This window comes from Pyrus communis, chromosome 13, assembly GCF_963583255.1.
Source record: "Pyrus communis chromosome 13, drPyrComm1.1, whole genome shotgun sequence".
NCBI classification, from domain to species: Eukaryota; Viridiplantae; Streptophyta; class Magnoliopsida; order Rosales; family Rosaceae; genus Pyrus; species Pyrus communis.
Genome location: NC_084815.1, coordinates 3,571,453 through 3,596,136, shown reverse-complemented (window position 1 = coordinate 3,596,136; position 24,684 = coordinate 3,571,453). Strand labels below are relative to the sequence as shown.

The 24,684-nt window shown below is 36.3% G+C and overlaps 2 protein-coding genes and 1 pseudogene across 3 annotated transcripts; 1 reads left to right on the top strand and 2 right to left on the bottom strand.

The window, feature by feature from the left end:
* The window catches only part of LOC137713428 (pentatricopeptide repeat-containing protein At2g20710, mitochondrial-like), a 28,358-nt pseudogene extending 23,436 nt beyond the window's left edge, over nt 1-4,922 (top strand).
* LOC137712657 (small ribosomal subunit protein eS28-like) lies at nt 1,409-2,996 on the bottom strand. Of its 2 annotated transcripts, none has more exons than XM_068451777.1 (2): nt 2,836-2,996; nt 1,409-1,865 (listed from the first exon to the last, which is right to left on the bottom strand). In XM_068451777.1, exon 2 carries the CDS (start codon nt 1,862-1,864, stop codon nt 1,667-1,669), a length of 198 nt encoding a protein of 65 aa, XP_068307878.1. In that variant the 5' UTR covers nt 1,865; nt 2,836-2,996; the 3' UTR covers nt 1,409-1,666. The 2 variants fall into 2 exon arrangements, with proteins under 2 accessions (XP_068307878.1, XP_068307879.1); XM_068451778.1 differs by having other exon boundaries at nt 1,409-1,965; nt 2,836-2,985.
* An 8,239-nt stretch (nt 4,923-13,161) lies between the features above and the next one.
* LOC137713427 (uncharacterized) lies at nt 13,162-16,183 on the bottom strand. Its single transcript, XM_068452719.1, has 2 exons — nt 15,977-16,183; nt 13,162-13,974 (listed from the first exon to the last, which is right to left on the bottom strand). Exons 1-2 carry the CDS (start codon nt 16,181-16,183, stop codon nt 13,162-13,164), a joined length of 1,020 nt encoding a protein of 339 aa, XP_068308820.1.
* Between the last annotated feature and the right edge of the window lie 8,501 nt (nt 16,184-24,684).

The following is a 24,684-nucleotide window of genomic DNA, read 5'->3' as shown; positions in this document are numbered from 1 at the left end:
CTCCCTTCTTCTCTAAAATCCTCTAAAAAATATCTTTTGGGACCCTATCATATGCTTTTTCCAAATCTATAAAGACCATGTGCAAATCCTTTTTCATATCTTTATATCTTTTCATCGATCTTCATAAGAGATAAATTGCCTCCATGGTTGAGCGCCCTGACATGAACCCAAATTGGTTGTCCAAGACCTGTGTCTCTTGCCTTAGTCTATGCTCAATTATTCTCTCCCAGAGCTTCATTGTATGACTCGTTAACTTAATACCCCTATAGTTCATACAATTTTGTACATTGCCCTTATTCTTGTAGATAGGCACCAAAATGCTCTTTTGCCACTCATTTGACATCTTCATTTTCAAAATCCTATTGAAAAGGTCTGTGATCCATGATATACCCGTCTCTCCCAAGACTTTCCACCCTTCAATTGGTATATGACTCGGCCCACTGTTTTTCTATGCTTCATCTTTTTCCAATGCTACAACCACTTCTTCCTTCCTAATTCGACGGTTAAAGGAGTAGTTTCTATACTCTTCTGAGTTACTCAACTCCCCCAAAGAAGTACTCCTTTCATGTTCTTCATTGAAAGTCCATTCTTCTCCTAAAATTCTCTAAACACTCTCTTAAATTCTAACTTTGGCATTGGAGGTTCTTCGGCCAAAGCTCCATTCATTGTGGACCCGTAAGGCTCTTAGCCTTAACCTTAGATGTTAATTGCTTTGCAAGTGCATTTTCGTCCAACAAGAAGAAGGAGAAAATTTGCATCCACAAGTATTGAATTCAACATCCACAAGATTCGAACCTAACACTTCTCACTTACAAATGAAGAGGAATACGATAAGACCATAATACTAAGTGGCAAATTCAATACCAATGTATTCTCTCCACTTCTAGAAGGCCCTTTTTTTGTTCGATTGAAAAACCATTGCCTTTAATCTTTATGTTTCCCATATACCAGTATATTATATCCAAAAAAGTCGAAAGATTTGCACTAAGCCGCACATTGAGAAAACCTAATAAATTGGTATCAAAACTTCCATCCGTACAGATTCAAACATAAAACTTCTCGCCTACAAATGAATGTGAATACAAATAAGCTGTAAGAATAGTGCAAAAACTCCAGAATTTTAAGGGGTAACTGATAATTGCCATACTTTTTAAGAATTTTGATGACAAATAAGAATTTTAACAACATTTTGACTCCTTTGTTGCTTAAATTGCTTTCTTTTACAAAATTTAGTCTCTAAGTATGGACAAAGAAATTGAAAATTCTTAAAAATATTAAATTCTCTCCCCTCCTAATCTTTCATCCATTCCCTCCCTCCCTATTTAAACGGTTATGATTAAACCACGTTAACATCTTGTATTGATTTTAAGACAACAAAATGACAAGCAATTAAGCAACAATCCTGGTAAATGGTAAGAAGGAAAGCAAACATTTGACATAGCAAGAAGGAACATTGTCACTTGTTCAAACAAAACCTAGGACTTTTTCAGACAATTTAGTTTAGAAACAATCCAAAACAAAATCTCATCACAAAAATAATGTCTATAGTGCTAGTAATTCCCAGAACGGCAATACAACAGCCATTCACCAACACAAAATAACTGTTGCTTGCTACGAACCTAAACTCAGACATAGGAGCATCGACGAACAAGACCATCTCTGATGATTACCGCAACCTTCTTGCCTCCCTCTCGGACTCAAGCAAGGTAAGGATATCCCCCTCTCTGACTGGTCCCTTGACATTCCTCATGATGAAACGGTTCTGGTCATCCAGAAACTTGACTCTCACTTGAGTCACCTGGCCACGAGATCCAGTCCGTCCCATAACCTTGATCACAATAGCATGCTTGATCGTGTTTTCCATTCTTCACAGAAAACAAAATAGAAAAGAAAAATTCAGAAAACGCAAATCGTCAACTAGTAGTCCGAGCTAGCTGCCTTGTACGAGAACTATTTGAATACAAACTACATGCAAAAAGACAGCAGCTGTCAGCTAAAGGAAACCAACAATACAAAGTTATGCCTATTGATTAGGGAGATCAACAATTTATCTTAGTTTGTAAAGCATGAAACAGAACAAATCAACTAGTACAACTACCAAAGAGGTAAAAAGGAAAGCAAAACCCCGCTAGCATTAGAGGATCAAGAGGGCACACAGCTCTACAAAGCATTATGAATTTACGATAATAAGTCAAACACAAGTTAAGATTCCAGAACCACCACCAAACACAGCACTCAATAGGGATAACAAGTTCATGGCATTTGGTAAGAGCTACCACTAAGAACCAGCTGCAAAGTAACATTCCGATGATGGAACATCGAAAAGGAATATATATTAAGTTATTAACATTTACACAAAGCGTTACAATTAGCGTAAAAAACACAAGTTCAAATTCAAGAACCACCAGAAAAAGAAGCAATAAAAATCAAATGGGTACCCCAAACTAGTGGTATTTGGTAGATCCCATTACGAGCCGAGCTGCAAAGTAAACTTTCTAATGATCGAACTTCCTCCGTTAATATTAAAACCAGTAAATCAGATTACAGAAGAAAAGATCACTATTTAACATTGCCTCAAATATTGTGATGACAAATATATATATAAATCGATTAAAGGAACCGAATCTAACCATATTTTATAAAAATTAGACAAATAAAATTAACAGAAATCATGAAAAGAAGGAAAAAAAGATATTAATCAGCCTAATCCAAAAATTGTGAACCAAAAACTCAAACCTAGTACTGAATAAAAGAATAACATAAACGATGAATTTAGAAAAAAATAAAAAAACACGATAGCAGATGGAGCGAGAGAGATAAGATACGAGCACTGACCTGGAGGTTGGAGTTTCAGAAGAGACTGCGAGAGTTTGAAGAAGACGATGAAACGGCGTCGCAGAGGGGTGTGCTGAATCGCAATAGACGAGGGAACGGCGCAGGACAAAAGAGGTGGGAACTGGAAGAGAGGAAATATAGTTCAGTCGACTAGGTTTTGGGTCAGGTTTACTGTTTTGCCCTTCTTATTGTATTTATTTCACATCCACGGATTCTTCAAAGTTCACGGGGTCGACACGACGTCGTTGTTATAGTAGCTTAATTGTTTTCCCATCAGCATTTGAATGCATAAAAGAGTTTAGGCTCTTACGTTTGCGTGTGTGTATTCGCAAAAGGATCCTTGGAGAGGAATAGGAAAGTGACCTCGTATTGACCGTTTCATAGCCAGGTATTGATCATATTGTGACTGTTTATAGTGCAGTGTCTTTACTTTGTTTTGGCCCTGAAATATAGTGTTATGGTCTAATAAACTAGGGTTGTGTTCTTGTTAATTGCGAGAGGTCAAAATTACACTAAAATAATTGAGCAGCAATCTAAATTTAACCTCCGCAGATTAAAGGAAGTAGGAGGTCAATAAATTAATTAATCAAATATTAAATTCGACGAAACTGAATTGTCAATTGATTAAAAATGTGCTAATAAGATAGCTTATTGTGTTCCTAATCAGAGTTTGAATGCATATAGACCTATAAGGCTGATTTTGTCTGTAGAACACATATGAGAATCTCATAAGAGGGGATCGGGATCTCGCAATTGGAGAGGGATAGAATTGTAACCTTTTATCGACCATTTCAAAGCCATGCATTGACCATGTAGTGGCCATTTAAAGTTCAGTGTTTTTTCCCTTTTTGGCCTTACTCTATAGGTCGTTTATATTGTCAATACATGGTCACGTGAGACGGCTCAAATGAGGGCATTTTCCTATCTCGCTTCAAAAATGGAGGCTGATCGCTCTTAGAAGGAGCTCATATTTGTTTAGACTGTTAATTCTGAGAGCCATGATTAGATTCAAAATAAGAGCAGCCCAAGTAGTCAAGCCTTCATCTTTTTCATCTTCTTGGTACTTGGATTTCTAACAAGTAACAACCCTGCTTCTGAAAGTGTGCTTTCGTTTATTTGTTCTCAGATATCAATGTGGAAAAGGCTGAGGACGTTATGCAGAAGATGAGGGATTTGGGGTTTGCTAGGACACCGTTGTCCTACAACATTTTGCTCAATTTGTATTATCAGATGGAAACACTGACAAATTCAATGTTTTAATTAGTGAAATGGAAGAGAAGGGCATTGGTCGTGACAAATACACTTATGGTATCCAGCTCAATGCATGTGCAGCTGCTTCTGATCTTGAGGGAATTGACAAGCTTATGGCAGAGTGGGATTTTGGATTGGGATAGTAATGACAATGCAGAAAATGGTTATACGAAAGCACGGAATGTGAAAAAGGCATTGGCAATGCTAGAGAAGGTTGAGAAACTGATACCAAGTTCTGAAAGACAGAGGATTATGAGTACCTTATCAGACAGTATGCAGCACTAGGGCGGAAAGATAGTGTTATGGGACTCTGGGAACAATACAGGAAGCACTTAAAAAATATATGATAGGGGTTATATAAGTTTAATAACCGCGGTCTTGAAGATTGGCGACATTGAAAGTGCTGAGAAGATCTCTATGATGAATGGGAATCCAAGAATTTTACTCCAGATATTCGTATCACAAATTTCTTGATCAGTGCTTATACCAGAAATGGCCTAGTTGACAAGGCTGAATCCATTATTAACAGTGTAATACTAAAGGGTGGGAAGCCGGATGCAAGCACTTGGTTTTATCTGGCAAGGGGCTATCTCGATCAGGATCAAGCTGAGAAGACAGTTGAGTCGATGAAGAAAGCACTTTCAGTTTCGGGGCCTCCGTTTTGGCTAGACAGGGATGTTTTGGCTGCTTGTATGGGATACATGGGACAGAAATATGATGTGGAGGGAGCTCGAGAATATATAAGACTACTCGTGGGAGTTGAAGAATTTTTAAGACTACTCGAGGAAACTCCCGAAATTGTGGGTAGCAAATGCAAATCAACTTCAGCGAGTTAATGTTTCATTCCTGAATTGCTTGTTCCTTTAAGAAGGTTGCCAATTTTTATCATCTGCATTGGTTTTAAGAAGTATGAACTATTAGCAAGGAGCGTGTAGCTCAAACGGGTGAGAGCATTTCTGAGGTCAAGGTTCTTTGTTCGAATCCCTCTTTTTTGACAAAATAAAGTAGAGCTATTGATACAAGATTTGATGAACTGATTGTAAACACGAATTTTCCTGATGACGAATGAGACAAGAACACGTGTACAAAGTAATATTTTGTATTAATGATTTTGGGGTTACAATCTCTTTGTAATTTGGTCCTCTGATTCGATCTCCGTAAGATGTTGGTTTGTTGATGTGTTGTTAATCCAAGGATTGTCAAGGCTTGATCTTGGATGAACAGTTGGAAGTTTCTTCAAGGGCCGTCGGGGCTTGATCTTGAAGTTGTTGATCCAAAGGGCCGTTGGGGTTTGATCTTGAGTTGGTGGAAGTTCTTCAAGGGCCGTCGGGGCTTGATCTTGAGTTGGTGGAAGTTCTTCAAGGGCCGTCGGGGCTTGATCTTGAAGGATGATTTGACGAAGAACGAAGAGGGCTTTCTTGATCCTTCGGGATTTGCTTGAGAGCTTTAGAGTTTCAAAGCTTCAAGGTTTTGGTGTAATGTGAATTGGTCAAATGAAATGAATGAAATTGGCTTCTATTTATAGAAATTTTCAAGGCCTAATTTTGAATATAATATTCAGATGAAATAAATCATTTCTGCTAGGTGTTGCCACATGTCCTATTTGATGATTTTTCTGATTCATTTCGATTTTTCGTTGAGTCACACGCTACGTGTAAAATTTATGTGACACGTGAGCATTGAAATTAGGGATGACAACGGTTTGGTTTGGGGACGGAAATGCTATATCCATCCCCATAACCACGAAAATTAACCATACCCATAACCGCAAAATAACCATCGGGGATTATCCATAACCATATCCACCGGGTAACGGCTTTTCAATCGGTTATCGGTTATATTTATCTTCGTAAAAAAAAAAAAAAAAAAAAATTCATCCAATTGACGCACTATAAATTTTAGTAGATACTAATTTTGCCATTAAATAGTCACATCCAATTACAAAAAATATAACAATATATATTTGAAGTTGTTCATGATAAGCCAATATGATAAATTGGTCCAATAAAAAAGAAAAAGATGACAAAAACAAATATGAATGGAAGACAAAACATGTAAACTAAATATATAACAACAAACAAGAAGACAATTATTGATTTAATTTTGCATAATTCTATGGGCTCATAACATATGTAATAAACTCAAAAACTGACGCTAATTGATAATTTGCATGAATCAAATAACATGAAAAAGAATGAAAGATTACCTATTGAGCTGACAACATGCACCAATTTCTTGACAATGAGACTCTTGAAGAGAGATGAATTTGATAAACTTGGAACATTTGATAATTGATATATAAAATGATTCAATGAATTAATTTGGTTGAGTATAGCAATAAGAGTATTGAATTGATGAGGTTGTTGGTATGCCCCATGTATGATGTTTGGTGCATAATAAAGATAGTGTAGGGTTTGATGCATGCATAATGAATTAGTACTATAAGGACAAGAATAATTGAATACGTTGTGGGTATAATTTCAAGACTTCCAAAGGCCTAATTGAATAAAAATATATATATATATATATATATATATAATATTTGGATCGGATTCGGGTACGGATATGGATTGGGTACCCCTATAATCATATTCAAAACCATAACCAAATAAAGTTCACGGTTTTTCCCTATATCCAAACCATACCCGAATTTTCATATCCAAATCCAATCCAATCCATTCGGGCGGTTATCCACGGTTATCGGGTTTAACGGTTAGAATTGCCATCCCAAGTTGAAATTTTACTTATTGGTCAACATTCATTTCACCGAAATTTCGATGTCTACACTGATAAGTATTAAAAAGCAAATAACTCAAACCCAACTCATATTGAAAATTGACTGCCAATGAAGTTTTTTTTTAATAGTGTAAAGAGTAGTCAACTAACCTACTTCACTTCTGCAACTATCGATCACGGTCTAAAAAAGTGATTAAGTTCAAACAAGATAATGTTCCTTAGAGGGCAACATCTTTAACATGGTATTTTATGTTGTTGATAAAGAACCTTTTTTCTTCTTTATAAGTAATATTGGAGAAAAAGGAAATCTTACTTAACCTTGGGTGTACTGTAAATATTCTTAACCAACTAAGTAGCAAGTTCATTGCTACCGTTGTCCATTTTATCGAGAAAACTTTAGTTATATACCATATATTTTCAATTTGGTTTCAAGTCCTCTAAACCTTCAATTGACACGAATTGAAAGTTTTAGGGCTAAGACTAAATTAAAAGTGGGGACTATTTTTTTTTAATTAAATAATTTAGGAATGTTCGATACTACTACAATAATTCAAGAACAAAGTAGTTTTGAATCTGGAACGTATGAGTGAAAATCCAACACCAATAAATTATGTTAAGAGACAATACAAATCTCCACACCAATGAACTATGTTAAGTTATAAATACAGTCTAGTGATAATTTTTTTTATGAGTTTCGTGTTTTATTGTCTTCAAATAACAAGTTCGATATTCATAATAAAGTACGGTTTAGTGGTAGTCTTCTTTCAAAAAATTTTAGGTTTGATTCACTTTAAATAAAGAGTTCGATACTTAATTGTTGTTCGTTTATAAGTGTGGTCCAATGATAATATTCTTTTGGAAAGTTTGAGGTTCAATTGTCTTTTGATAATAAGTTTGATAAATATAAAAAGTTGTAATCTTCTAAAACTTCTGAAAGAATTTAGATTCAATTTTCTTTAAATAACGAATACGACATTTAATTATTATCAGGTTCAAAAACCCATCCCCACTACCATTTGTAAAAAAGAAAAAAAATTTGTATTTTAATTTATGATATGTATAGTCAATTTATGTTGATTTGGTCATGTTTGTATTGGTTTGATGAAGCTTAGAAATCATATGATCTATAATGAAAATCCATAATCAAAGTCTACACCAATCTATTGAAATCTATAATGAAAATCCATATAAATCTGTCAAAATCCATATAAGATTGAAAAGTCTATTAAAATCTTTTGAAATCTATTACTTAATAAAATTTATTAAAATTCTCTAAAATCCAAATTAATTATACCCTCCTTAGTTATCAGCTAGGCGTCTGCAATCGTTACGCCCAAGGGAAAAAGGGCCTATTTTTTTTCCATGTTCGAAACCCGTCTGGGTGGTATCAACAATCAGGTGGCCTTGTCTATTTTCTCAGTGCTTGGAATCATTACTTTTTTTATTGAGATCTGCACATCCTCAAGAATTCAGAATTCACATTCTGGGTTCTTTGCAGACTCCACGGTTGTGAACTAGGCAGCAACTGAAACTGGTTGGAGAGCTTCCTGTGAGTCCAAGTTTTAAACTTTTGATTCAATTTCTTTATTGTTCTTTTTTCGTTTTTGTTACCTACACTAGTAGAAAAAACAGCTTGCGCAACAAAGAGATTTTCGACGTGCAAGACGCACTTGAGCGACGAAACATATACTTCGTCGCGCAAAATAGAAAAGATAAGAGAAAAACAAAATTTGTGCGACGAAGCAAGAACACTTAGTGCGATGAATAATTGTTGGTGTCGCGTAAAGTTAACAAGAAAACGCGGAGAAATTTTGTTTGGCGTGAAAACTTGCGCAACGAATAATTGTTGGCTTTGTGTAAAGTTTGAGCGACGAAATTATTCATCGCGCAAGAAAACTTAGTGCGATGAATAATTGTTGGCGTTGCGTAAAGTCAGCAAGAAAACGCGGGGAAATTTTGTTTGGTGTGAAAACTTTGCGACGAAAAGTGGCATTTGTGCGACGAACAGTTGGTTGCGCAAGTTCCTATCAGTTTTGACCATTTATTGTAGGTGAATCAAAGGAATTGATACGACATTACTTTGTCGTGCAAATGTCCTAATCTTTCTATAAATATGCGCTTATGCTGTCCTGATTCTTCACAATTCTATTCTTCTTATTCTTCAAAATTTTGTTTGTGTTGGGATGGCGGATAAAAACAAGGATGAGAATGTACGCGATGCCAACCCGCATGATTTGAGGGAACATTTTGAGTTTGCGAATGCAATCGCTATAGCCATGGGGAATAATTGTCCCATTGCTGGGTGACGTTTTTGGGAAGATGTGCCGGGGAATGTGAAGAAGGTTGTGATGAATGAACTATAACTAAGTATACTGTTGATAGATTAATAATTAAGTTTGTGAAATTTTTAGTTATATGTTGGAATTAATTATTTGCATATATGTGTAATAGTGTAAGTACACTCTTGAAGATGATACGAATGAGGAGTTGATAAAGTTGATGGATAATGCGTTGGAGGGAGGTTACAATCGATGGCGTTATAAAGTCTTGCGGAATGGATCAGGACCATCCAAATAGTAGTTTTAAATTTATGTTTTGTATGACAATATTTAAATTTAAGGGTTTTATTTTTTATTTTTTATTTTTTATAAGTTATGTATTTGGACTTAATTAGGTTTCAATTCCTGTTGGGTTTTTTATTTTTTATAATTTTTATTGAAACCTAATGTAAGCATCCTATCCTTGGTTTATGTGTGTTTTCAATCTTCAATAAATATCGTACCTATGCTGAAAAGAATTGTCTAGATTAATGCATTAATTATACATAGAACAAATATTTAAGGTATTAATTATTTATAGAATAATATTTCAGGTATAAATTATTTATAGAATAAATATTTAAAGTATTAATTATTTTAAGGATAAATATTGAAGGTATTAAATATTTTCTAAATATTTGTTTGTAATTATAAAGTTTACGTAAACATAGATATCTATGTTTGTGTGAATTTTATAATTACAATTATTTTATTTGTCGCGCAATAGATTGAGCGACGGAACCTTCGTCACTTAAGACATCTCTACACGATGAAATCCTTTGTTTATCGTGCAAAGCACGGTCAAACCTTCCTATTTATTGCGCATTTATGACGGATTTTGCGTGACGAACTGGGTGATTTGCACGACAAATTTGTTCGTTGCGCAAAGTTGTCCTAGCGCTATATAAACATAGTTTCAGAGCCCTAGTTTTCAAATTTTTTTTGTTTAAAAAAGAATGGTCGATTCTGGACAAGGTTTTGGCAAAAAGAAACTTGTAGTGTGATTAGAGAGGTATCGACAGAAGCAAGTGCCGTACCTTGAAGGCAAAAATATGGGTGAGGCGTACGCCGAATTTAAGTATGACATTGGGAATTTGGTGTGGAGGGATTGTTCTGCCGAGTTTGAGTCTTGGACAAAGGTCCCTGAAGAGTTGAAGAAGTCCATGTTGGGAGAGTTATCGGTAAGTTTGTGGTAAATAATGAACAATTATTTTTGTTAAAACGTAATATTTTTTAAATTACTAATTTATTGTTATTGGCATTAATGTAGGTTTATTGGGATGTTGATGAAACCGATAAGAAGCAACGGATTTATGTGGATGGGCTTTTCAAGCAAGGTTTACAGCAATCAACGTTTGATGTGTTGCGGGCGAGGAAGGATTGAAGTTGATGAGGGTTGTTTTTTTTTTGTTTGTTTTATAAAGATTTTGTGAAATTTATATTTAATTTAATGAATAAATATATGTTATGTGGATGAGTATTAATATTTGCATTAATTATAATTTCTATTTGGGATAGGAAATTAGTTTTGTTAATTAATTTAACGTTTAATTAGGTTTGAGTTTTTGATTTATAATAAAATAAAAATTTACAATACATACAAATAAAAAAGAAAAACATAAAAAAATTAAAAAAAATATGCATTGCACGACGTTTCAATCTTTCGTTGCTCAATGTGTTCAAAAGAACAAATTGTAAAGTAAAGGAAATAAAATAAAAAAAGGGTAAAATTGCGCAACGAAAGTTTCTTTTTTCGTCGTGCAAATGAAATTTGCGCGACGAAGATCATCTTATCGCACAATGTTCATTTGTGCGACTAAGATCATCTTAGTCACAATGTGTGTGCGTGCGATGAATACCTTGTTCGTCGCTCAAAATCATCGTCATTTTTAATCTGAATTCAGCCATGTGCAGAGGCAAACTACAAAAAAAATATGCAGATTGTGCCTTTGCACTCATCCTTTCGATTTTGCTCAATCCGACATTCGTTATTTCCATTTTCTCTCAATCGCGGCATCTAATACTCCCTCCATCTTCTTCTCTAGGTTGATCGAGCTATCTAGGTGTGTCTAGTAAGCGTTTTTTGTCGTTAGGGTAAAAGTACTAATGTAAGTTCATACTAACGCCGTTAATTTCATTGTCTATAGGGATATTATGTGTGATTAGTGATTGGTGGAGAACGATTGAGAAGGTATTTTCTATGTTTTGTATTGGACATATCAAATTAATTAAATTATGTTGAACTTAGTTTGTTACGTTTATATTATGTTGTTAAATTTGTACGTGATGTACAAATATGTGTTGTCATGTACGGAGTTAATTAAAATTAACTACCTGTTGACTCCATGGATGTATACTTTCCCCCTTTGTCACTTCTTAGTTTCTTCAACTTATAGCCACTTTGCAATTCAACAATAGCTCTAAACTTCTTAAATACGTTGAACACTTTAGATTTGTATCTCAAAAAATAAACCCAACACATCCGAGTACAATTATCTATGAAAGTGAGGAAGTACCTATTTCCAGCTTTTGTAATAGTTTGCATTGGTCCACAAACATTAGTGTGTACTAAATCCAGTGGAATAGTAGCTCACTCTACTTGTTGTCTCTTTTGGAAAAGAATCTCTACAATGTTTCCCAAGAATTCAGCCCTCACACACTTCGTTGGTGTTCTTGATCTCTGGTAGTCTATGTAGACATTGAAATTTCAGTAAAATAAATGTTGACCAATGTATTAAAATTACAACCTTTATTCGTTTCACCTACATCACACACTCATTTCACCTACAACTTCCACTTACTTCACCAACCTCACACACTTATTTCAACTAAATCACACACTCATTTCACCTACAACTTCCACTTACTTCACCAACCTCACACACTTACTTCACCTACCAACTCCATTTATTTCACCTACAACATCCACTCACTTCACCAAAAAATGGATGGTGGTGATTCACTCTCAAAGCCTATAAATAGGCTTTTCCATCAAGAGAAAAAAAGGAGGGAATTGACATCACACCAAAACCTTGAAGCCTTGGAACTCTAAAGCTCTTAAGCAAATCCCGAAGGATCAAGAAAACACTATTCGTTCTTTGTTAAATCCTCTTTCAAGATCAAGCCCCAACAACCCTTGAAGAACTTCCACCAACTCAAGATCAAGCCCCGATGGCCCTTGAAGAAAGTGTTCATCGTTCATCATCCATTCATCCTAAGATCAAGCCCCAATGGCCATTTGGATCAACAACCTCAACAAATCCACACATCCAATTGTTCTTCAAGATTAAGCCCAAAAGCCTTTGAAGATCCGCTTATCCATCAACCTTCAAGATCAAGCCCAAAAGCCCTTGAAGAAATCCACACAACCATTATTCAAGATTAAGCCCAAAAGCCCCCTTGAAGAACTTCCACCAACTCAAGATCAAGCCCCGATGACCCTTGAAGAAATGTTCATCATTCATCATCTGTTCATCCTAAGATCAAGCCCGAACGACCCTTTGGATCAACAACCTCAACAAATCCACACATCCAATCGTTCTTCAAGATTAAGCCCAAAAGCCATTGAAGAGCATCCATCAACCTTCAAGATCAAGCCCAAAAGCCCCCTTGAAGACCCGTTCATCAACCTTCAAAGATCAAGCCCTGAAGGCCCCTTGAAGAAACTTCCTTCAACCTTCAAGATCAAGCCCCAACGGTCCTTGAAGAAACTTCAAACTATTCATCCAAGATCAAGCCTCGACGACCCTTAGATCAATCGCACATCCACAAATCAACACCTTACAGAGATCGAATCAGAGGATCAAATTACAAAGAGATTGTAACCCCAAAATCATTAATTAATACAAAATATATTTTGTACACGTGTTCTTGTTTCAGGAATTTTTCGTGTTCACAGTCTAAGCACCATTTCTTGCTCCTAAAGCAACTTCAAACTATATACATTCAAGTGTCCCATTCTCCTATGCCAAATCAATGTTAACTTACTCACTTTTGCCTTCAAAGCAATATGTAAGTCTGTTTAAAGTTTCAAAGGAAAAATTTTGTTTCCTTTCATTGGTACTTTGGCAACCAAATGGGAGAGAGTGCAATCATCATAAATCTCAGCCTTGTTGTCTAAAAAAATCAGAAAATATCCATGCTCCATCATCTGCCCTACATTGAATAGATTCTCTTTTAAACTAGAGACTAGCATCACTTCTCTGATGTACCTTCTTCCCATTTTAGTGTCAACCACCAAAGTCCATTTTCCAACAACATCAACTAGTTGTCCTGTGCCCATTTCTACCTTTGCAGTTCTGCTTCTGTCAATGTCAACTAGCACATCTTCTCTGCCAGTCATGTGATTACTACAACCACTATCCACATACCACACATATTCAATGGACCTCATATCAACTGCATTACTAGCATAAAACATAGTTGGTGTCGAGGAAACCTGAGTTGCATAATTCAGTTGCTGAACATTTTTCTTGTTATTGTAGTCTTTTACAATGTGACCAATTTTCCCACAACTGTGACATTTAGGTTTGCCTTTAAGAAAACATTCACCGTAATGATACTTATCACAATGCCTGCAAGGATTTCTACCACCGTTTGCAGTTGCAAATTGCTTCCCAGTTTGATAAGTAGGCTTTTGATCCCACTTTTTGAATTTTGGTTTCCAATTTTTCTGGTATCGATTGTTTTGATTTCCAGAAGAATTGGTATGTTTAGGGTTCACAATGAGACTAGCAAAGGCTCTTTCAGTTTTGTTCTCACTATGCCTCTCCAACCTTTGTGCAAAACTCTTCAATGAAGCAACAACTTCTTGAACCTCAATCACATCTATATCCTTTGAATTCTCAATCACATAACATATAGGATCATATACTGAGTGTAAACTAATTAATATTTTCTACATAATTCTCTCTCTAGACAATTCCTCTCCATAACTTCTCATTTGATTAACCAAATCAAACAGTTTTGTAAGATAAACAGACAATGACTCATCATCTCTTATTCTGGTATCACTACTACAAAATTACCTATAAATTGGAGGTTCAAATAAACATAATTTCTGTCGGATATTTGGTACAAATCCGACATAAACTAATGCAATGTCGGATAACAAAACCGACATCAATGCTAGGGTCACGAAAAGACTTTTGATGTCGGTTAGTCCCCTTAATCCTCCACGAAGAAGGAAAGCAATATAAAATAAAAAAGGATAGTAGCGTCAAAAGTGACATTGAGGCTCACGTCGGTTACATGCGACACTAAGTACTGACAAAGGGTGTCGGATGGAGTAGATTGGTGTCGGTTCTAACCGACACCACCTAACAATTCAATAAATAAAATAACCAATATATTGTCGCCCAATAAACGACACCACAAACTATTAATAATAAAAAGAAAAGAAAATCTGTCTCTGTTTTTGGGGAAATGAAAACAATTCGTTTAAGAGGGAAAACGAATTGTTGGGAACTGAGATGCACTCGGATTTGAATTTTGGTCTGGAGTGGTTTGGTGCGTGGTGTTATTCACTTCGATGCGACAGGACTTCGCTGGATTTCCTTGCTGGTTTTCTAGGAATAATAACACCAATACATGCAGAGGCTTAATCCTTCAAATCTCTCTCATTTTCAGTAATTTTCCCTACTAAAAGCTTAGAAGCTTACCAAGAACACCAGAATAGACAATTTTGAGCCGAAACTAGCTCGAGTTTGAGGAGACCTCCCCAGATTCCATCACCAGAACTGGAGAAGTTGCACAGAAGGGCTGCAGGGGTTAACATTTAACACCTTACCTAGGGTTGGAGATTGGCAATGGGGGTTCCTCTCATATTTTATCAGGGTTGTCGGAGACACACACATCGAAGACCTCCAAAAAACACATAAAAGTTACATAGGTTTACACCTCGAATTCTAACCTCAAATCCAACATGCAAAGGGATGAAAAGATAAGAAGGAGTTAAGTGCCAGCTCGATTGACAGTAAGTTCGTCAGATTTCTCAAGAAGCACACAGGAGAACCCACAGAGCACAGAAGCTCAAGTTCGATATGTTCTAGACTATGGATCACACATGCAAGGCTCTCGAGCAGATCCCCAGGTTACTGTGGTACTAAATTTGTGGTTTGGGGTTCTAATTTTGGTTGGGTTCGAGAGTGGTGAATCATGATGATGATGCTCTCGGTTACTAGAGAGAAAGGTGCAGAGTATCGTTGAGAAGAGAGTTAGAGAGAGAGTGATCTAGAGAGAGATCATGGGAGTGGGAAGAAAAACAATGGGGCGGTTTAAAAAAACCACACAGTGGTGGGTCCCACACCTAAATTTAAAAAATGGGTTGTTACAATCTAGTGGGGTTTGCCATGTTAGCGATCCAAGTGCTTTTGGGGTGGCCAATTGGATTGGTTTCAAATGAGGGAATGGTTCTAATTTTTTTATGGCGATGAACCAACATGTCGGCTACAAACGACATTGGGTTTTAAGATATTTAAAAATAATTATTAGTGTCGGCCACAACCAACACCGGGTTTTAAAATATTTAAAAATAATTATTAGTGTCGGCTACAACCAATACTAACTTTATATCGGTTAAAAGCGACACAGTTTTCTTTTTATGCGACACCACCATTTAAAAGGATTAAAAGTTATGTCGGTTATAAGTGACATTAACAGTCTATGTCGGTTATGAGCGACATAGACATTTTATGTCGGTTATACCCGACAATAATTCCGACACCATATAAAGAGGGTGTTAGAAATGTGTTATCCGCTAGTATATTATATAAAACCGACACCAACCACCGACACAATAAGCCACTTTTGAAGTAGTGTATATTCATGAGAGTCACCGTCATAGCATTGCTAGATCCTTCTTTCTCCTTCTTCTTTGCATCAGATTCATCTTCTTCCTTTGAATCTGAGCGCTCTATCCCTTTTTCAACAAACTCCCATAACCCATGAGATTTGAAGATAGTCCTAATCCTTATACTCCAGAATTCATAATTCTCACTGTTGAAGATCGGCGCTCTCATCTCACTACCTCCAAATCCTGCCATGCTAGACACAGATCACGCAAGCAATTTCATCGAGTTTTAGACCATTTTCTTCACAGATTCAAACGCCCAGTATTAAGCGATCAAGCCTGGCTTTGAGGCCATGTTAGATTCTCAGAGACTATGATCCCTGTTTTATGAAAGCATAATGAAAAATGGTGATGTAGGTTTTTTGGAAAAATCACAGAATTGCAGAGAGAATGTTCTTCAACGAAAAGCTTGCATTCATTCACTCTCTCATCACACCAAGTATGTGTGACAGTGTGAGAGAATAATACCGTTAGAGAGAGAGAGAGAGAGAGAGAGAGATTCTCTCTTTCTATTACAAACCATATCCAACCATTCATGTAATCTACCCTACAAGATAGCTACAAGTGTCAACACAAATCACTAACTCTAAGATTACATCTCAGTTGCTCATTTGGACTATGATCCAACGGCTCATAATAAAACTGGAAAACTAAGGCTAAAACAAATATATCTCCAGCACAAACACATATATTTCAACAACTTATAGCTTAACATAATTCATTGGTGTGGAGATGTGTATTACAAACTGCATGCATGAGTGAAATATTTTTTTGGGTAAATTACACAATACCCCCTCAAGTTTAAGGTCGATTACAACCCCATACAACATCTTTAAAACATTTCACTTTCATACCTCACCTACTATTTTATTTCAATATAGTACCTCTGTTACATTTTCCATCCATTGATCCGTTAAGAGTTGATGTGGCTTCCACATTTGTACCACATGGCCAAAAAAATAATTTTTTAATTTAAAAAAAAAAAACCTGAATCTTCTCAAAAATAAAAAATAAAAAAACTGAAAAACGTAGAACCCACCCCACCTTCCCCTCAACCCCTCCCCACCCCTCTTTTCCCTCTCGAGCCTCCCGACCACCTCCCCTCCTTCGACCCGAAGTCCCTCCAACCGCTAGAATCCCAATTCTCGGAATCCCAACCCCTCAACTCCTCCGCCTTCTCCCTCCAGCTCCACCCCCGTGACGCCCTCTTCAATTCCCCTCCCATCCAAACTCCACACCCCGCCCCAATTCCATCGACCTTCTTCAAGCTTTCATCCGCTCCTACCACGGCCTCAACCTTGCAATCGTGCCCAATATAAGGAAATCGTGGGATGCCCTCCTTGTGACCCAAACCAACAACTAAATCAATTTATTCAAATCTCAACAAAAAAAAAAAATCTAAATCAATCAATTGATTGCAAACAGAACTTATAAACGCAAATGGTTTGATGGGTACCTTTTGATTAGAGAGCTGGTAATCACGGAAAAAGCCGGAGATGATTTGCTGCCTCATTGGGCTCCTGCTTGAGCCTTCGATGGTGGAGATAATGTAACTGGTGGTGGCGATCCAGTTTGCCTCTTTGGCGACCCAATTACCTAGACTTGGTATTCGTGTCGTGTTTTTCGTGTTCGTGTCGTTTTCGTGTCATATCTGATAGCTTAATGGGTCGTGTCGTGTAATACCTGTTAAAGTAAACGGGTAATATGACCCGACCTGAAATCAACCCGTTAATATTATCAGGTAATATGACTTGACCTGTTACCCGTTAGGAAAAATATATTTTAAATCAATAAAAATGAAAAGGAAAAACATAACTTGACCAAAAAAAAATTTAAAACATAATACTAAATTAATATATATATATATACACACACACACTAAATTTCAGAGTTGACCATTTCATGAAAGTTGTAAAGCTTTTCATTATGAATGATTACATTTTTACACTTCTACAATAATTATTATTGATTTTATTAATTTTGCACTCAAATAAAAAACATTGTTCATGAGATTTGGAGGGTTTTAAAAATCTAAATGACTATGTAACCGTCATCTAAGCTTTGAGGATGCAATTATGAACGTTTATTATGCTTTCACATCTTTTAGACTTATACATTAATAATTATGAATTTTGTTTATTTAGAATTCCCTTAAAAATAATATTCATGAGAGTTTGTATGGTTTTAAAAATTCAAACGATCATATACCCATCCTCAAAGCAGAGGATGCGACTATGAGTGTTTGCATATTTTTTTTTCATATTTTTCGCACATGTAAATTAATTATTATAATTTTTTTAATGTGTTTGATATTTTTAAATTACTTGATATTTTTATTTTTAATGTGTTTTATGATTTTTAATCTCAATCTTTGCCTATAATATACTATAAAAATAAATAAATAAATAAAACTTAAAATTTATATAGAATAATAATTAATAAACAATATATACATATTCATTATATCTATTGTATTTTATAGTAATTTTTTTTAGTTGTTTAAAATTTTAAAATCATCAAAATAACTTTTTTCTTATCGTGTCGAAACAAGTTACCCGCGTGTCATTATTGTGTAAACCTATTAATGACCCGTTATTAACTGGTTATTATCGTGTGACCCGATAATGACCCGATTAGTTATCGTGTTGATCCGAAACCCGTTATTTTTGTGTCGTTTACATGTTGTGTTAACGGGCCGTGTAAGAAATTGCTAGGTCTACAATTACCCGTGGTAAAAAATTCCCAACCTCAGTCATCCATGGAAGATAAAGATTGAAGCTTTGGAAATAGGTCAGAGGGAAGAGAACCTAAGAAGACATTATTGCCCAATTCTAGGAACTACAGCCGGGTCAAATTTCCAATCTAGGTTGCAATATCTCCATTGTTGCTAGTGTTGAGTCAATTCGGAAACTTGGGTCTGTATTTCGCTAGAGAGTTGGTTACCAATACAACGAGGGTGGAGAGGGGAAGAAGGGAGGGAGCAGGCCTACTATGAAGGAGAGAGACGGGAGGGGGAGCGCGGTGACTCGGGCTCAATTAACAAAATTGCGTTGGGATACGGACACGATAACGAGGGATTATGTGAAGAGGGAGGTTGTTGGGAGGCTCGGCTCGAGAGGGGAGAAGACGGTTGGGGAGGGGTTGCAGGGAAGGTGGGGTGGATTCTGCATTTTTCAGGTTTTTTTTTTTTTTTTTTTGGCCACGTGGCACACAGCTGGCAGCCACATGGTGTAAATATGGCAGTCACGTTAGCTCTTGAGGGATCAATGAATGAAAAATGTAACGGATGTACTATATTGAAATAAAAAAGTAGGTGAGGTATGAAAGTGAAATGTTTTAAAGATATTGTATAAGGTTGTAATAGACCTCAAACCTGAGGAGGTATTATGTAATTTACCTTTTTTACCCTTTTTATTTTTATTTTTTTTATTTTTATCACCAGACCGTACTTATAACTTAATGCATACTTATAGCTTAACGAGTTTTGGGCATCTTTCACTAGCATTGCATTATTCATTCCCTAGATGTTTACATCCACTGCCTTGTTTTCTTTTTTATAAATAGTTTGCTTCACTAGTAAGAATGTTCTCAAAGTTCTTCTAGTAAACGACGTACATCTAAAGCAAATCCTAAGCAGTATGCATTTGGCTGGAAAATGGTACTACCTCGGTTCCTCTTAATTTCAGGCGGGCACCACTAAATAGTGCAGCGGCAGAAATCCTGTACACCACCAGGTTTGTCTCTTTAAATAATCGTTTGGGTTTTGCTTGACGGTTCTTCCAGTCCATCTGGATAAATCTCTAACTTGTCTTTCAGATGCAGGATCATGTTGCTTCTGAAGAAGAAATCAAAAAGCTTGTATCAATGGGCTTTGAGAGGGTAAAATGTTAAACCGTGCTGTATTTCTCCTTAATCAAATGAGTTAACTATCCCATAGTATGCATTTTATTAGCTGCATTGATTCATATTGGTAAAGTTAAAGGACGCGGAAGTTTGCTATGACATACGTTACCATGCATCAGTAACGAGTTTAGTTGATGTTTAGCATTATAGTTCATGCTTTCTGTTATGAACATCTTCTAACGACGCTTGTAATGGGCTACAGACACAGGTGGAAGTTGCCCTAGCAGCTGCAGATGGGGATCTTAACGTGGCAGCAGAAATTCTGAGCCAACAGATTTCTTTCGAACTTGTTCGTTTCCCATGGGTGTTGAGCGTCGAGATTTTTTGTTTTAATTATGGGGATTGGGGATATTGCAGGGATAAATGCAAGCAAGCTAAGTAATTGACTTCCCAGAGATAAAGGATCACGTTTATGTAAATTTCCATGTCTGCCTACTGTATATTGTTTTAGACCCGTACCGTGAATATTTGATTCGGGGAGAAAAGATTGTGAATATGGGATATGACTACACACACTGACATAACATCTGTTAAAATGAAAGCATTGAAATGATTTACAACATTGTTGTAGTTTCTCCCTTCTGCATGCTTCAGCCGTGCGTGGACTGTGACTGTCAGCTGTTGATGTGCGCGTTCTTCTGCGCTCCACAATGATCGACGTCCAACAGTCAATCGGTTGGCGACTGCCCTTCAGCAATTTTTAGGCGACTGCCCTTAGCACGCCTCTAGGTGATGCATCATTTGCGTAAGGAGGTTCTTAACTAACTGGATTGCAGTAATAAATCATTCTGCTTGTAATGTTCCCCTGAAAGTTGATCAAATCAAACTAACAAAGAGAAAAGAGAATTTGGTGTCTATAAATGAAATGAATTTGGGTATTTTCTATTTTTCCTTTAGCGATTCTCATTTTTTACTTCTCATGCACCTGTTGAAAATCAGATTGAACGAATTGAAGAAGATCCAATGGCCAAAAGTTAATAGAAGATTCAATGGTCAAAGATTAACAGCGATTGGATCACTGAATCGTTGAATTGGTCGGATATTGAATCGTAGAATTGAAAGAAATCAATAGCGAAAATTTAACAAGGTGAACACATTTTATTATCCACTTTAATGGTAAAGGGATGATTTCCACTTACGGGTGATATTTTTTCACAAGTGAATTTTTTTTTCTCATTAGGTTTGACTTTTTGTGAATTGTGAGTTCATCCATTCCCGGTGGAGAATCCCCTTGTTGAAAATAACAGCGTTACAATTGTGAAACTTACTTAAAAGATCTTTCCAATCAGGATGTCGACAAACCGTAGGTGGATCTAATAGTTGTTCTAAAGGTAAAGTGAAATCACAATAGGCTTCCTCTCTAATAGTTGTTCCAAAGGTAAAGTAAAATCACAACATGCTTCTTCATACCACCGGGCTGTTGTAAACTAAACAAGAAACCAATCAAGGAATAAACAAAACACAACGATTTCAGAGTTCCTCCAATATAGGAGTACTTATCTAACAACAAAAGCTTTATTGATTGGCAACAATTACACGAGAACTCACAAACACAAAGTGTTCTCAAGTATACAAACTTATGCCTCTCACAACTTTTCCACACAAAACTCTATCCCACATCCATCTATTTACACTAATAGATATCATATGTTTATACAAAGTCCCTAGAATATAGGAAATCAAATCCTATACTAAAACCAAATCCCAAACCAAATAGGGAACACAAATCCAAATATCTTGCGTCCAATACATCCTAATCCTTGTTTGATTCTTGTTTTAGTTTAGGCATGTTGATTTAATGCCAAATCCAACAATATCCACCTTGGCATGAAATCCATAACGAGGCATCAAACAACTTCCGTTGCTCCACCATATCATAAGATCAAACTTGCTTCAACTACACCAAATCCAAGCAGTGCTCGAACTTAGCTGCATTAACCACCTTTGTCAACATATCAACTGGATTATCTTCTGTAGCAACCTTTTTTGACGAATCTCACCTTCAGTTACCACTTCTCTCAGCAAATGATATCGTACATCAATGTGCTTAGTTCTAGCATGATGTACCTGATATTTGGCCAAATAAATGGCACTTTGGCTATCACAATATACATCCAACTTGTGTTGTTCTACACCTAAATCTCCTAACAACCCCAAAGTCCGCATTGCTTATTTGATAGCTTCAGCGATCGTCATGTATTCTACTTCTGTGGTTGATAGTGCCACTATTGGTTGTAATATTGATCTCCAACATATAGGACCCTTTGCCATAGTAAACATATACCCAATCGTCGATATTATCTTGTCTAGGTCTCCAGCAAAGTCTGAGTCCACATATCCAACTGAGAACTTATCAATTCCTTCATCACATCTTTCAAAACAAATACTTTTGTCCCTCATTCCCTGTAAATACCTTAGTATCCACTTAACATCATTTCAATGCTTTCTTCTAGGATTATGCATGAATCTACTGAGAATTCCAGCAACGTGTGCTATATTAGGACGAGTACACACCATATCATACATTAATCCTCCAACCAAATTAGCATATGGAATGCCATCCTTCTTCATTAGTTTTGGGACATTGTTGACTATTGAACTTGAAGTGAGAACCTAATGGAGTTTCTACAGGCTTAGTGTATTTTGTTACTCTAAACTTTTGTAACAACTTCTCAAGATATTGCTTCTGAGACAAACACACTAAACCTTTTTGTCTATCCCATGTGATTTCCATTCCCAATATTTTCTTCGCTTCATCGAGATCCTTCATTTCGAACTCCCTTCTCATTTGCTCCTTCAACTTTTCTATCTTTGAAATTTTGCTTGAGGCTATGAGTTTGTTGTCCACATAGATTAACAAGTACACGAACGAACCATCTTTTAACTTCTTGTGATAAACAAAATGATCATAGTGACTTCTTGTATAGTCTTGACCCTTCATAAACTTGTCAAATCTTAAATACCATTGCCTGGGCAACTGCTTCAAACCATAAAGAGATTTTCTGAGCTTACAAGCCAATCTTTCTTTGTCTTTCACTTGATACGCCTTAGGCTGTCTTGTATAAATCTCTTAATCCAAATTACCATGAAGGAATGCAGTCTTCACGTCTAGTTGTACCAATTCAAGGTTGAATTATACAACTAGGGCAAGCAATATTCGAATGAAGGAGTGCTTAACCACAGGAGAAAAGATCTCATTGTAATCTATTCCCTTATTATGAGCATATCCTTTAGCCACTAGCTTTAAACCTTACCAAGCTCTTGTCGTCCACAACATCTTTCTTTACGTAAACCCATTTACAGCCAATTGCTTTCCTTCCTCTAGGTAGCTCCACCAATTCCCAAGTATTATTCTTGTGAAGTGAGAGCATCTTATCATCCACTGCATCATGGCATTTACTCTCTTCTTCACTATTTACTGCTTCTTCAAAATTAGTGGGAATTTCAGCCTTAATTACTGGCAATGCATATAGCATGTAGGCCATCTAATGTTTATCTTGCATGTAAAGATATGTCTCTTTTTCCCTTCCTTTTGGCTATGCAATCATCTTGAATCTTTAGTTCTTCTGATGGTGTTTCTTCTTTGTGATCACTTTTTTCATGTTCAAGTTGATCACCTTGTCTTTCTTCTTCCACAACTTCCTTACTTGCTATGAATTCACAATTACTTTTTCCCCAAGTTCCACCATCTGAACATCTTCCTTCAAGTTCATCTGACTTTCATCAAATGTCACATCTCTACTTACTATACTCTTGTTTAACTCAGGACACCAAAGTATGAAGTCTTTCACACTACTATTGAATCCTTGAAAGGCAACTTTCTTAGCTTGTGGATCCAATTTGTTTTCCTTCACATGAAAGTAGGCATTGCATCCAAACACTTGTAGCTTATCGTAGTCCTGAGCTAGTTCTCCAGACCACACTTCAATGGGTGTTCTACCCTCCAATGCTGTTGATAGTAGTCGATTAAGCACATGACATGCATAGCTCAAAGCTTTGCCCAAAATCTCTTTGGCTGCTTAGCTTGAGATAACATGCAACAAACTTTCTTGAGCAAGGTCTTATTTAGTCTATATGCAATCCCATTCTGTTGTGGAGTATGTCTAACATTGAAATGCCGAGTAATCCCTTCCTTTTTACACATTTTAGAGAAAGGATCAGAGGTATATTCCTATCCATTGTCACTTCTTAGTATCTTAATCTTCTTTCCAATCTTGTTTTCCACCATGTTTTTCTATTCTAGGAAGATGTCAAGAATCTCGTCCTTTCGTTTCATCATTTATATCCATGATTTATGAGAATAGTCATCAATAAAAGATACAAACCATCTTTTTTCACCTAAAGAAGCATTGTTTACAGGCCCCCGACCCCCAAACATCAGAGTGAACATAGTCCAAAATCCATTTCGTTTAATTAACAGTTGAGCCAAATTTCACCTTTGTTTGTTTGCCAAGAACATAGTGCTCACACAACTTTATCTTTCCAGTTTTTGCTCATTTTAAGCACCCTGGCTTGATCAATCCTTGCAATGTTTTTTCTCCTAAATGTCCCAACCTCTTGTGCCATAATGCAGACAAGTCACTTTTATCACTTTACACTTCATCAGCTACCATAGACACTCCATTTTCCAAAATCTTTCCTTGTAACATATAAAGTAAGCCATTCCGAGACCTTTTCATTATGAAAAGTGCTTCTTTAGCAACTTTGAACACGTTGTTATCAGAGTAAAACTTGTAGCCTTACGACTAGAGAATGCTTAGTGAGATCAAATTTTTCTTCAGATTTGGGACG